Raw genomic sequence first — 14,459 nt, forward strand, 5'->3', positions numbered from 1 at the left:
TCCTTGGAAAGCCGTGAATAAAGGTGACTGGGTTAGAGGGAACCCCCGCAGGTTAGCTCCCTGCACCGAGCTGTCACCCACTGAGCAGCCAATGCCACCAGCTTGTTTCCTCTTCCAAAGAACAGTTTCATTACCTCCTCACCCTCCTTCGTGAAGCCGCGGAAATATCATTTATTTCGTTAATGAGACTACGACATTGTTCAAAGAAGAGAGACTTCTATTACGCTTGGAGTGCATTTGAAGCAGACCCTTGCTTTGTCTGTAATTCAGAGCTAGCAAAGGCAGAAGGATTGTCTCTCTGCAGTAAAAACAAGAAGAAGAAGTCCGGTGGCACCTTAAAGACTAACAGATTTATTTGGGCATTTATTTGGTTTTTTACCCACGAAAGCTTATGTCCAAATAAATCTGTTAGTCTTTAAGGTGCCGACGGACTCCTCGTTGTTGTTGTGGATACAGACTAACACGGCTACCCCCGATACTGTCTCTGCAGTAGCGATTTGGATTCTGCCTCACGTTCTGGCATAAAGACTCACCCGGTTTGCAAGTGAAAGCTCATGTTTATATACCATTGACAACTTGACAACGTAGCAGAATAACAGAGGCAGTGTAATAAGTGGGCTATGTATGGTATATGGTATGAGGTGGTAATTGGTTCTGGTGACAAAACACATGAAGGGCAGGGGAAGCAGGGCCTCACAACAGTGATTTGTTGGCATTTAGATGCTCTGGGGGATGCATTGTGAGAACAAAGTATCTAACTGCACTCTGTGTGTGAGAGTAATGTACATTGTGCCATGATCTTACAACACGGCAGGTAGACAGAGATGGGGTGGGAAGGGGCAGCCCCATGTGTTTCATTTTGCTATCTACCCTCCTGTTGGACGTGCTTAATAAGAATCCTGATCGTTTGTTGGACGGGATTCATGCCTTTGGACCAGTCTGCATTGCACAGTTTGCTGCATCGTGGGACCATTTTATAATATCACTGAGATGGGACCAAAGTGTGCGACTGCCCTGTAAAGGCTATGGGCAGGTTCCTCAGAATGGTGCAGAGGGTCCTTAAAGCTGTCCTGAATGGGCAGTGGGGGGGGACCTCCGTTGGCATAATGCTGGAATGCATTGTGTGCTGGTCAGCCTCACAACAGTAATGGCCCTATGAGGCCATTAAAAGTCTGTCGAAATTAGAGCAGCCTTTAAACTGTTCTAATTTGTGCCAGGGTCTGTTTGGCCCCAGGATTATGGGAGCTAGAAAGGTGACCTAGACCAGTGATTTTCAAACTTTTTTTCTGGCGACCCAGTTGAAGAAAATTGTTGATACCTGTGACACAACGGAGCTGGGGATTAGGGGTTTGCGGTGTGGGAGGGACTCAGGGCTGGGGCAGAAGGTTGGGGTGTGGGGGTGAGGGCTGCGGGGTGAGGCTGGGAATGAGGGGTTCACGGTATGGGAGGGGACTCTAGGCTGAGGCAGGGGGTTGGGGTGCGGGAGCGGGTCAAGGCTCTGGGCTGGGGGTGCAGGCTTTGGGGTGGGGCCAGGGATGAAGGGTTTGGGGTACAGGAAGGGGCTCTGGTTTGGGGAGGGATTGGGGTGCAGGGTTGGGGCGTGGGCTTACCTGGGGTGGCTCCTGGTCAGCGGCGCAGTGGGGGTGCTAAGGCAGGCTTCCTGCCTGTCCTGGCACCGTGGACTGCGCTGCGCCCTGGAAGCAGCCAGCAGCAGGTCCGGCTCCTAGGTGGAGGTGCGCAAGCAGCTCTGCACGGCTCTCGCCCGCAGGCACTGCCCCCCAGCTCCCATTGGCTGGGAACTGGCCAATGGGAGTGCAGAGCCGGTGCTCAGGGTAGGGGCAGCGCACGGTGCCCCGTGGCCCCCACGCCTAGGAGCCGGACCTGCTGCTGGCCGTTTCTGGGGTGCAGCGTGGTGTCAGAAGAGGTAGGGACTAGCCTGCCTTAGCTGGATGGGACTTTTAATGGCCCAGTTGGCGGTGCTGACTAGAGCCGCCGCGACCCAGTGCCTTACATTCTGCGATCCAGTACTGGGTCGCGATCCGCAGTTTGAAAACCACTCGCCTAGAGCCACCTTTGCTTATCCCTCTTCAGCTGTGTTCCAGTCTAGCTGGGGGCTGAGCCCTTGCATTGTAGTATGTTAATATCACAGTTCAGCCCATCCAATCAGGCAAGAGATATTATAAAGTGGCCCCTGACAGTATGATGTGCTGCATAAATAGGCCCTGAGTTTGTTTTAAGACCAGTGTGCACAGGGACTCACCATATTTTAACCAAGTTAGACACACTTTTAAATTGCATTAAAACCCCATTTGGATAACAGTAGCTGTACCAGGGTGGACAAACACAGGGGTTGCAGGGGATAAGGAACAGCGGCGCTAGGAGCAGAGAGCCTTGTGATGTTTAATGTGGGAGCAGGGAGGGAATTGTCAGAACTGTGTCAGGAATACAAGATTACAGGCGTCTAAAAAGAAATTTACATCTAGGCAAAAAATGTGTAGCCACTTATAGCACGATGACAGAAGCCGCAGCCTGGAAATCTTAGGTACCGGGGCAGGGTCTTAGCAGTGTGGACAGAGAAGAAAGTAACGTTTGAACTAAGGAATGTGCTGAAAACATCCAAGATGGCAAATTTTGAACTCCCCTGACCCAACTGATTATGGCAGACCCAGGTTTACCGGACGGGGTTAAGCCTCACTGCCCTCAAGGTCATGATTAGGGGTCAGAAGTTTGTGGCTGTGCCCGATCTCTGGTATATCGCATCGGAGCAGACCTCAGGAGGTTCCTAGGGGGTGGAAGGGACTTGTTCACTTGTATTTGATATCTTATTACTTGGCTCTTGTAGCTAAGGAGCTGGCATGGGGCTTAAAACAAGTCGAGTGCAGTCAGCCAATCCCAGCCTGCAGCAACCCTCCCCAAATCTACCACCACAGCTCACCTCTGGCCGGCTACCCCCGCTACTATTCCAACGTCCGGTCCGTCCTGAGTAGAGAGACTGCCAGTCATGCCACATTGCGTGGTGCTTTAGTGTATGTCTACTCTGCAGTCAGAGGGGTGGCTGCAACATCTGCAGCATGGCCAAGCTCGTTTTGATCTCACTAGCTCCAATAACAGTAGCCGTGAAGCCACGGCAGCACAGTCCCTACCAGTGCACCCAGAACCCTGGGTGTGTTCTCTGTACTCAAGTGACTAGCCCATGCTGCTGCCCACTGCTGTTATTGGAGATAGCTAGTTCAAGGTATGGCTGCAGTCACACCTCTGTATTAGAACTGGAAAAGATTCAGAGAAGGGCAATAAAAATGAATAGGGGAATGGAACAGGAGAGATTAGAAGGACTGGGACTGTTCAGCTTGGAAAAGAGATGACTATTGGGGGATATGACAGGGGTCTAATAATTCATGAATGGGGTGGAGACAATGAATAAGGAAGTGTTATTTACTCCTTCATGTAACACAAGGACCAGGGGTCACCCAATGAAATTAATAGGTATCAGGTTTAAAACAAACACAAGGAAGTACTTCCTCACACAATGCACAGTCAACCTGTGGAACTCGTTGCCAGGTGATGTTTTGAGGCCAAAACTATAGCAGGGTTCAAAAAAGAACTAGATAAGTTCCTGGAGGATAGGTCCATCAATGGCTATTAGCCAAGATGGGGAGGGATGCAACCCCATGCTCTGGGTATCCCTAGTCTGACTGCTAGAAGCTGGGAGTAGACGACAGGATCACTTGATGATTGCCTGTTCTGTTCATTCCTTCTGAAGCACCTGGGATTGGCCAGGATACTGGGCTAGATGGACCATTGGTCTGACCCAGAATGGCTGTTCTTATGTTCTCTGATTGCAGTGTAGACATACACTGCGTGAGTGGCCATCAGTCTCATTCATTCTTGTGACCAAAATTCAGGATTTGAATCCAGCTCTCCAGAAAAGAAAAGCTAGGGGCATCTACTGGCAATAACCCTGTAGTACCCCCAATTGCCCTGTCAGGAATCCTCCTCATTGACTGCCAGGCACAGGATACATTGCCCATAGGTGGAAAGTAACCTCATCACTATTGTTCCATGAGATGCTTTGCAGTGTAGTTTCTTCAGCGTTTTAGCCGACATGAATTTGTAACCAGGGCTCTGTGGGTTGAGGGGATTTATTCAATAAGGTGCATGGACTTTTTCCCTCAGTTCATTGTTTAGCATTTTTTGTATTGATGTTTACTAGCTGTAAAATCCAAAGAATTCTAATTCTCTCCCCCTTTATGGTGTTAGATTTAATATCTGCTTGGGAAGGGAATATTACTACTGTACTCATGTTCATCCTTAAAATAACTGCTAATGCCAAAGCATACTGCTTCCGAAGAGTGCAAAGTTAGCTATTGTTTGTGCTTTATGTATTTTAGTCACAAGGGTTTAATTGTTATTGTAGGAATGGGGTATTTTTCATAAAGAGTCAATTTCAAATACGTACAGACAAGAAAATATAAGGACAAGGGAGAGAAGAAACATTGCTCTCCTTGTTTTTAAATTCTTTATGGACTTGGTTCTGTCTTTCATACCCATCATTTTCTTCCCCCACTCTGCTCCCTCCATACCTGGTGCAAGAGCCTTCTCCAGTGCACTGCCTCCCATCTGAAACAGCCTCCCTAGGTTTCTCCACCATAGCAACTTTCCTTCCCATTTCAAACCTTTGCTGAAAATGTGTTGTCCCATATCTATATTTTTCTCTTCCCTTCCATTGTATTTACCTCTCTGCAAAGCATGCTGGGATACCGTCGGTAGGAAGGACGCCAGGCACAATAAAGTTGCATTAGAAACATTTGAGGTATCTTTAGTGCTTGCAGATAAGATTATTTTATTCATGCCTCTGATATAGCAAACATCTTTTCCTACTGGGTCATGTTAATCACTCTCTCCCCTCCCCCCGTGAACTAATTAGATATTAAATTTAACTCATTCCATAAATCCTGCTTTAAAAGTTAGGTGACCTAGGTTTGGATTTCAAACCCCGTGGGGTTCACCTTTCGTCTCTGAGTGCTTTGTCATTCTGTTGCCCTCGTTATATGGTTGATGCAGCTTAGGCTCCCGGCCATGGTAAATCCCATCAGAAACTCGCTTTATGACCCTCGCCTCTCTGGTGCTCCAGTGGGCTGGTTTCCCCTCCCTGAGCTCCCTAATGGCACCAGGCAGAGTTTTAATCACTGTAAATTCAGGTTCTGGTCAGATTAGCTGGGAGATAGGATGCGCGGTTGTTGTTTTGCAGTGATGTATTGTTTATGGGATTACTGGGCTGAATAGCAAAGGGTGTCAGCTGATATTTATTACTTTAAGCTGTCTCAGCTGTTCTGGTTCAGCAAGTAAACCTACATTCAAAATGAATGAGGGACTCTGCTCGCCTTGTATGCCATGATGTGTGCAAATGTGATTATTGCTTCAGACGCTGGTGAAACAGAAATCATTCTGGGAGTATTTTTTACCCTTTGCAAGCAATCATGCAGATTTCTAAAGAACGCAGCCGAGCTGAGGGCTTCAACATATCTCCTTCTAGCTCCATTGTAAACCTATGGCCTCGTGTACCTTGAGAATCTCTCTCTAAAGTGATGCGCTTTAAACCACTCTATTGATTGCTTAAAGCATTACATGTTTGCACATAGGTTATACATTGTTACTGAAGGGAAAACACAAAGCTACTGGGCCTTAAAATGAATCTACTCTCGACTTTTCCCATTTGGTCAGAGGATTTCTGACAATTTGTTGTACACACTGATCTCTGCTGCAGTACTAAATAAAAATGAAGAAAGCGACCCTCCCTGAGATTAGACCCATTATTAGAATTAGGCCTCTGTGTGTGTGTATGTCCCATTGTAAATTGATGCACCACTGCGTTTGCTTTATCATTTAAAACTGCAACAAGGGCCAGTTTAGAAAACCACTGGACCTCTTCCGATAAGAAGTACCCAAGGGGACAGCTACCAGGGTAAATTTCTGTTTTCAAACTGAGATCCTCTGTGCTCCTGATTAAGCCCTGAGGATTCAGTGTCCTCTTTAACACCTTCTGTATGGCCACCATCTTTCCGGCTAAGAGCTAGACAGGACTCGATTCAGAACCAATCTATGCATTTCTTTTCTTCACCGAAAGGGATTGCTGTTGTGTGCCAACAACACTCTTCCATTGTTGTATGCAGCATAGTTGTCGCCATGTCAGTCCGAGGCTATTGGAGAGACAAGATGGTGAGGTGATATCTTTTACTGGACCAACTTCTGTTGGTGAGGAGACAAGCTTTTAAAGCTTACACAGCCCTGAAGAAGAGCTCTGTGTAACCTCAAAAGCTTCTCTCTGTTACCAACAGAAGTTGGTCCAGTAAATTAAAAGATATTCTCTCTCCCATCTCGTCTCTCTTAACAACACCCTTGGGAAGATCAGGCTCTTAACCTATTACTCCCACTCTGTGCTGGCCTGAGAAATGAGAGAGCAGGAAATGACATGCAGCCCTGCCACTGGACAAAGCAGAAAGTTACTAGCAGGCTGATCAAATATTTTTAAGGTCTAACGACTTTAAAGGTGTAGTAATAGTCAGCAGAGTGACTCTACGAATGACCCACTGGGGCTCCCTGTCCTCTCTCTGCTGCCCCCAATCCCATCTGCCCACTTTACAAGTCCAAAAATGGATTTTCAAACCTCGGACCTGAAAATCCAGCTGGCTTCCTCCTGCTTTGAACATCATCTTTCATACTAACTAAAGACTCTGCACTTGGACTCTAGGGGGCAGTTTAGAGGGTGCACATGGGTGACGAGAATCCAGCTCGCGCGCTCCTTGTTGGGTCAGCTCGGCAGGGCTTTTAGGTCAGCCGCACGAGCAGGTAAAATGATGCTTTCTTTGCTGGGACATTCCCTTCACAGATCCCAACTTATTTTATGGGCAATAAATTTAGGACTCCCAGCAGCCCTGTGTGTTATCATCATAGATGAGGAAGTCTATCTATTTAAAGTACTTATATGGCCCCCATCAGAGGTGCAGCGGAGTGCCTTACTGTCCTTACTGTATTTCTCCTCCCAACACCCTTGTGAGGCAGCGCAGGGCTGTTATCCCCATTGTACAGATGGGATCTGAGGCACAAAGAGACAGGAAGTCTGTGGCTCAGCAGGTTCTTGACCCAAATCCCAAGTTAGCACCTAACTCTAGGGCCAGCGTCCTCTAAAATTGACATACAGGAAGACTGAGACTTGCCCAGGGCTTCAGTAGTCCATAGCAGAACCTGGAATTGAGCCTCGATCTTTTTAACGACAAGTCAATCCTAACGCCGAGGACGCGGACACAGCGGTGGAATGAGAAGACAACCCTTTTTTACTAAGTCCCTTTTCTGACCATAACCGCTCTGCGACAGGAGCCACTGAACAAAGGGGCATTTGCAATTTACATGTCGCATTGTGGGGAAGTATGGGGAGAGGGATACAAATATGTTTTCCGAATGACAGTTTGAGGATTCCTTAGCCCCTTCCTTGACTAACGTGCCTTTCTCTGTGTCCACCTTTTGTCTGAAGGACGGCATGAACTGGGTCTGCAAAAATGTCAATGCAAAGAAGAAATAACCCCCCTCCCGAGCTGCATGGAAATGGAGGAGCTGTGGAAGCTGAATTCTATCCTGGAAGCACTCATTTGCTGCTTTCTGACCAAATGTTTTTTCCATCTGTGCAGAGCTACAGCTGTTAAAAAAAGGGAACAACAACAGTTAAACCCACTGCTGGAATTGGACCTTTACCTGCTCTTTAGTACAGTTATTTTTCCCAATAAAGGAATTGTACTTGCCCGCCCCTCTGTATAAATAGTATTAACGGTCTCCACACTCATCTGATTAGAAAATGGGATTTTAAACAAGAGGAAGCTTGTGATTCAGGTTAGAGAATTCCAGTGGGCTGGGGGCTTGTGCTTTGGCTTCTATAGTCACAGCATGCCCTGCCCCCACTGGTTCCACCGTCATCCTGGCCGTTCTCAGATGGCAGGCAAAGCTTTTCCCCAGGGACAAATCAGGTGTTGTTTCGGTAGCAAGTGTGGGTCGTTAAAAGACGCATGTCATTTTGTATAAGGTGGGTAGAATTCTCATGTCATTCCCTGCCCCCGGTAGCCCTAAAAAGAACCTTCATCTTAACCAGACACAGCAGTGACACCGCACCCCTCCCTAGAAGTGGGAGAGGAGCATGTATGTATAATCCAAGCTCTTGACAGTTTGAAGGCGGGGGGGGGGGGTAGCTTTTCCTCCAGCTAAAGTAAAATGCAGGCCACCTCACGCTAGCATATATGTGGTTATCCACGTTCAGTGCAAGGGTGGGCAGTTATATTTTTGAGAGTGGCCTAAGTATTCCACAAACCCTGGCCATCGAGGTAACTGTGCAGCGACGCTCAGCTAATTCCATGTTTCAGTTCCTAGAACAAGGTAAAACCGCTCCCACTTTTTTCTTTTTTGAACACACAGTGTATTTTCTGCCTTCTCTCAAATCGTTCAGTTCAGGAGGTGCACTGGGGCTCGTGGGGTGAAAATCTACAATTGCTTTGTGGTGGGGATAGCTTTCTGCAGTTGATCCTAGGTGTCACGAGGCTGGAGCCATGAAACGGCCACTGTTGGAAAGAATCTCCCAGTTTAGAATGACTCCCTTGTATGGTTAGGGATTGGAATAATGGCAGATGGGAAGCGGGAAGGAAAAAGCTTGCCCTAAGATGTTGATTCGTTTTCCCTTGGCTGACAAATCCTACAACTTCTTCAGTCTAAATGGATGTGTCAGAGGAGAGGAGAGGAGTGGGGTTGCTAACTGGTAGGAAGGGAAGGGTGCTTGTCATTTCTAGGTTCCCCAGTTCAAATCCAGCCCAAGCTGACAGGGACTAAGAGTTACTGGCACCTGAAAGCAGTTGCGTCCAGTGCAAAAAACATCTGCTGGCTCTCAGTCCAGCTGGTTTCTAGCATGCAGATTTACGGATTGTTTAAAAAAAAAAATCCACCATCCTGATTGGCAGCGTTGCTTGCAGCCTGAGCATGAAGGCCAAAGAATGACCACAGCCGTGCCCTGCCCTCTCATCGCTAGGAAACGGCTTGGCGGGCAGTGTGGGAAAAGGTTGCCCTGCCTGTACCCTGGTGATCCTGCTTTCTGGAGAGCCAGAGTACATCTGTCTCCAAACCCAGAAGGAGAATGGTGGGAGATTGAAGTGATCTAGCCCCAGTTTAAAAACCAAAAGACGGGGGAATAAAACAGGCTCAAGTGAATTCCTAAGCGATAGCTAAATACGCAAGGGGAGATGGTTACAGCTTCGTGCGGAATGAGCAAGGCAGCAGCATAAGACACGCAGGCAGATCCGTTTAAAATCAGCTTGTTCAGTAACTCTCACCTCCAGCTGCAGTACCTTATCCGGAACCCCAGGAATCTTTGCAGCACATGTTCCCGGGGGCTACTCGGAGTAACGCATCCCAGCATGTGTCTGAAAGGTCGCGTTTGCTTTGTGGTTAATGCGTCCGCCTGCAGTAAACAATCGCAGCTCTCTTACAAAGAGCAAGGTTGTGCTGTTTGAGGCTAAATGCAAAGCTTCAGAATATGGGCTCCCAGCCTTGAAATACGTCACCTTTGCTGCATGGAAAGTGTAGTGTTTCTGAAATGCTTCCGGACCCCTAAACGTCAACAGTTATTAAAAAACCCACACTCCTGTGCCTGTGACCTTAGCTCCCTGCCACTTTAAAAGAGCCTTGAGTTAGGCTCTTCCCTTCTCTTTGATCACGTCTTTAACAAGCAGAAAAACTATACTGGCGCGTTTCTTTTCAGCTAAGAAGCAGTTGATAATGTGTGTCGCAATGAACTGTTTGCATTTGAAAAGATTTTCTGTTTTTTTCCATAGTCAGACATATATACACTTGGAAATTATATTTTTTTTAATTTTTCTTGTAGTCCCAACATTGAAGGGGGAAATTGACTTTATTGGTCATTGAGTCCAGAAATGGCTTGTGGATCAATAGATATATACCTGCATGTAGAGAGGCTTGCTTACATCTTTGGTGCGGGCATCTACTCACACAATGCTCCCTGCTAAAATCCAGGAGACACAAGTAATCAATCCGTTCAGGCAATACTGGAGAGAATGTGATAGTGTGAGGGGCTACCAGAGTTTTATTTCCATGTGTGTAGGGGAACTTAAGTAGATCATCCCATACTGATGACCATAAACTTTCCCTTTGTGGTAAACAAGCCTCCATGCATCCACCGGATGGGAATTAAAAAGTACTTGAGACACAATTCACCTGCCATCTCTTATTTTAAAATATTTACAGTCCATTCAACCCTGATCAGCTAAGCAAAGCTTCTCTCCTCCCTCAACACCACCTGTCTAAACACAAAGCATAAGACTGGTTACAACCATCCGGAACACCTGCCATCGTTGAAAAAAAAAAAAAAAATCTCCATCGCACCCGCCAGGGTCACATTCAATTTATGCCAATTATGGTGTTTAGGTTTTGTCCTTCTGATTCTGTCTGCTTTTTCCCCTTTTAAGGAAGTTTCTATGGCAACAAACTGTCTCATTGACATGGGTGGAGCTTATTCATAGATTTTATAGCTTCATAGATTTCAAGGCCAGAAGGGCCCATTACGATCATCTAGTCTGACCTCCTGTATAACACAGACCATTAAATCCCACCCAGTAATTTCTACATCAAGCTCAATGACTTGTGATTGAAGTAGAATCTCTCTTTTAGAAAGACGTCAAACCTTGATTTAAGGACTCCAGGTGACAGAGAATCCACCACAGACCTTAGAAGGCTGTTCCAATGGTTAATTACCCTCACTTTTAAAAACATGCATCTTATTTCCTGTTTGAATTTGTCCGGCTTCAACTTCCAGCTAATGCCTTTGTCTGATAGATTAGAGAGCCTTCTGCTAGCTCTGTCTGGGTTCTTAGAAGGGCAAAGATGGTGTAATGGTTAAAGCTCTGGATGGAACATCAATAGTTCTGGGATAACACTGGCTTGAGACATACTAAGTTCTCCTTTTACCCATTTTCCAACTATGTTCTGTGCACATTCAGGATTTTTGTATTCTTTCTAATTGCAAGTGATCACTGTGCTTTCATTATTAAATATATTTGTATGAAAATAGCACCCACTAGCCTCATTCAGGATCACACCCCATTGCGCTAGGGCTCCATACAAACCATATACAAAGATGCATTTTCTTTCCCTGGAGAGCACACAGGCTAAGCTGTCCAATTCTGTCTTATTTCAGGATATAATCTGGTCCATCCACGCTCTATAGTTTGTTCCTTTTTTGAATTTGCTCAAAAGGGGTATTTGCAATATTTGGTCATGTTGTAAAATTCAGTGTATAATTTAGATGTCTTTGTCAATAAATAAAAATTTAGTAGAAACAAGAAGTCAGTGTTTTGAAGTTATACTTTGTTTTCAGCCAAGGTTTTGGTGTTGTGTTGGGTCTTTATTTTTCAGACCATTCAAAAGGAAGACTTCACTTTTAAAGGATCCTATTATCTATAGAATACCTTCAGCATTTCAGCTCTGCCTCTTCTCGTCAAAGAATTAGACATTAGGTATTAGTAGAATGCCTCACAGTTTTTGAGACAAGTCATCTTTTCCCCCTGAAAAACGGTGCTTTATCCAAAACCAACATATTTTGCAAAAACATCCTGGCATTGGATTTCACTGGGTTGTTGTTTTGGGGAGGGGGTTGAGTGCCAAAGATGCACTTTAAAAAAAAAAAAGCTTGATGCTTTTATTGAAAATATCAAAAAGATTACCACTTTCACCAACAGTTTGGATAATGTTTGATCAAAATGATTAAAAAGCAAAGTTTTGTGTGTGTGGAAAACCAGAAAATGGTTGGGTTTCAAACACTTTGAAATGAAACCAAGTTTGACATTTTTGGCAAAACTACTGGATTTTACCTCTTCCTACAATGCTACCCCAGGCAAACGAGAGAGATCAGCAATCGGAGCTTTCTAAAACGTTGAGTGTATGTTCCCTCTACACTCAGGATAGCTAGCAGCCTGGCAAGCCATTGGAAAAAAACGATAGATGGTCACACCATTTTTTTTTTTTTTTTTTGACTGATCCTTGATATTTTTAAAGCAAACTAGGAAATACCTTCACATCTCGTTTGCCTAATGGATTGGATGTGAAAAATATTTCTGTGACAAGTGAACACCCCAGGAGTTGTCTGAGCTGTCACAAAGTTATATATTGTTGTCCCCCCACCTCCTCCCAATTCTCTGCATTTCCCCTCTCCTGTTTCTATTTACAGTAGACCTTGATGTAATTTACGACAGGTCTGCGTGTGACCTTGCATGTGTCTGGTATAGCGAACCACAGCTACCCTACATGCAGAAGCCTTGCTGTGACACTTACATGATGAATGTAGTGCTCTAAAAGGAGTTGAATGTATTGGAGGGGAAAAATAAAAAACAACCCAACAACCCATAGGCTGAAGGAGAAATAAAAGCACGTTTTCCATTGCTGTTTCGCCAACCCGTCTCTCGTGTTTACACGAGGCCTCTATCCTTGACTAAAACCTTTAGCAGAATGTGGGACTCTTTTGGGACTGGCGTGCTGGAGATCTCACTCTCCCAGCTACATCCCCCACATCACTAAGCAGACACCCCGCTCTTGCAGCTCGTCTCCGGCTTGCGGCAAGCTACCCAGCCAGAATGTTTGGCTGTAACAAGCTTCCCGGCTGCTTTCAAATAGGTCCCAGCAGCTTTGCCCACGGAGCTGCTGCGCTGCTACGCCAACCAAGTAATTGCAATTAAGATTTTTTTTTTTTTGGTATGTGGAATTGGGTTCATGTTGGAGGCTTTTGATTGGCTCGCAGCTAAATCGCAGTTTAGGGCTCAGTTGGCTGCATTTAGGGTTGTTGTGGGTTTTTTTATTGCAATCTGTTTGCTTATTTCCCTTTCCAGCACTGGTAGGAAACGAAACTCCAGTAAAATCTGCAGTCAGTGTGCGTTGAAGCTGGAGTGTGGCTTTAAAGGGTGTCTGTGCTCAGAACTGTGTGTATGTGTGTGTGTGTGTGCGTGCTCAGAACAGTGTGTGTGTGTGTGTGTGTGCTCAGAACAGTGTGAGTGTGTGCGCGCGCATTCAGAACAGTGTGAGTGTGTGTGTGCTCAGAACAGTGTAAGTGTGTTTGTGTGTTTATATATACACAAACATACCCACACACATGCATATTTCACATTTAACGTGGTGGTAGAGATGTCTGTCCCTGATCACCGTAATGAAAGGAAATCTGACCCTACAGAGGACTCGCCGGTACTAGATCTTCTCTTTGTAAAGCACCATGACCCACCACATGACAGTCAGACACTACAGCCACGCACAGAGTATAAAAGGATAGCGAGCTATGACTCTGTATAAATACTTCGAAAAGAAAGGAAAACTGTAAAGTAACTTTGGGCCAAAATCTGATCTACGTTAGAAGCTGTCAGGGAACAGTCTACAACTAACTCATCCAGAGGAGAGATGTTACCCTCCTGGCCTGACCTTATGATATTTTTTGTTGTGCTACTGCCAGCCAGCAGAGGGAGCACAACCTGAACCCTCCTACAACTAGGTGGAAATTGACGTCCTTCAATGGTGCTCTTGTCAACAAAGAAAAAACGTTTTGGCTTGTGCTCCAGAGGAGCGTTCTTAACCGGGGGCGGAAAAACGGTGCTTTCAGAATCTGGCAGCTGGCCTGCTCACGAACACAGCCTACAAGAAATACGTCACCCCAATTTGTCTCTCCCTATGCTGGCTCCCCAGTGAACAGAGGCCTGCCCAAGATGGCGGTCCTTTGGTTTTGGCCCCAACTATCTGAGAAATCACCTCTGTGGCGAAGAGATCACATGATGGCTTCACTCTGCTGGAAAAATCAAGCTGTTGGTAAATACGGGCCGACCGTCCGCCTTGTGTTCACATCTACGTGCAAACCCATTTCTTAGACTCATCTCTCTTCGGGTTTTCTACCACTGCCCATCCCCACAGCAGCTGGGTGCCTTCCATGTAAAATCAATAGCAAAGTCCCTAGTGGATTTTCATGGGGTCTCTGATACGTCTCCCTTTTTGGGGGTCAAAACTCTGCTTGGGGTACAGTTTTTTGGAGGGAGGAGGGTGACAGAGGCTGGGAATAGAAGGGGGCACATGAGCTTTCCTGCAATAACCCCAATGCATCAGCATTCTCATACTTTAATAACTTTAAGCTTATTCTTTCCAACAGGACTGGAAGACAGAGATTCGTACATTTCCTTCAGTACCATGGTGATGGGCCACCTTATGACAACCTAGACAGATTTCAGGCTTCTGACAGTCTCCCAAACAAGAGCGTTATACAAACGATACTGGAAAACATGAATGCTCCTTTAACGCTAGCTGTTTGTAGCCCCAGGCTCCGCCCCATTGGCCCTCCTTCTTTATAAATACTTGGGGATCCTTTCACGCTTAAGTCGTGAAACGTT

The 14,459-nt window shown here is 45.9% G+C and overlaps 2 protein-coding genes across 2 annotated transcripts in view; one reads left to right on the plus strand and one right to left on the minus strand.

Annotated features, from left to right (window-relative positions):
• ARL3 (ADP ribosylation factor like GTPase 3) overlaps positions 1 to 11,387 on the plus strand; it is a 34,497-nt gene extending 23,110 nt beyond the window's left edge. Inside the window, exon 6 of the mRNA XM_024100418.3 lies at positions 7,529 to 11,387. Within this exon, the coding sequence (XP_023956186.2) occupies positions 7,529 to 7,576 (48 nt within the window). The 3' untranslated portion in view covers positions 7,577 to 11,387. The remainder of the gene's footprint in view (positions 1 to 7,528) is intronic.
• SFXN2 (sideroflexin 2) overlaps positions 1 to 14,459 on the minus strand; it is an 88,533-nt gene that overhangs the window by 52,266 nt on the left and 21,808 nt on the right. The gene's annotated exons all lie outside the window — the stretch shown is intronic.

This window comes from Chrysemys picta, chromosome 7 (assembly GCF_011386835.1).
Source record: "Chrysemys picta bellii isolate R12L10 chromosome 7, ASM1138683v2, whole genome shotgun sequence".
NCBI lineage: Eukaryota > Metazoa > Chordata > Testudines > Emydidae > Chrysemys > Chrysemys picta.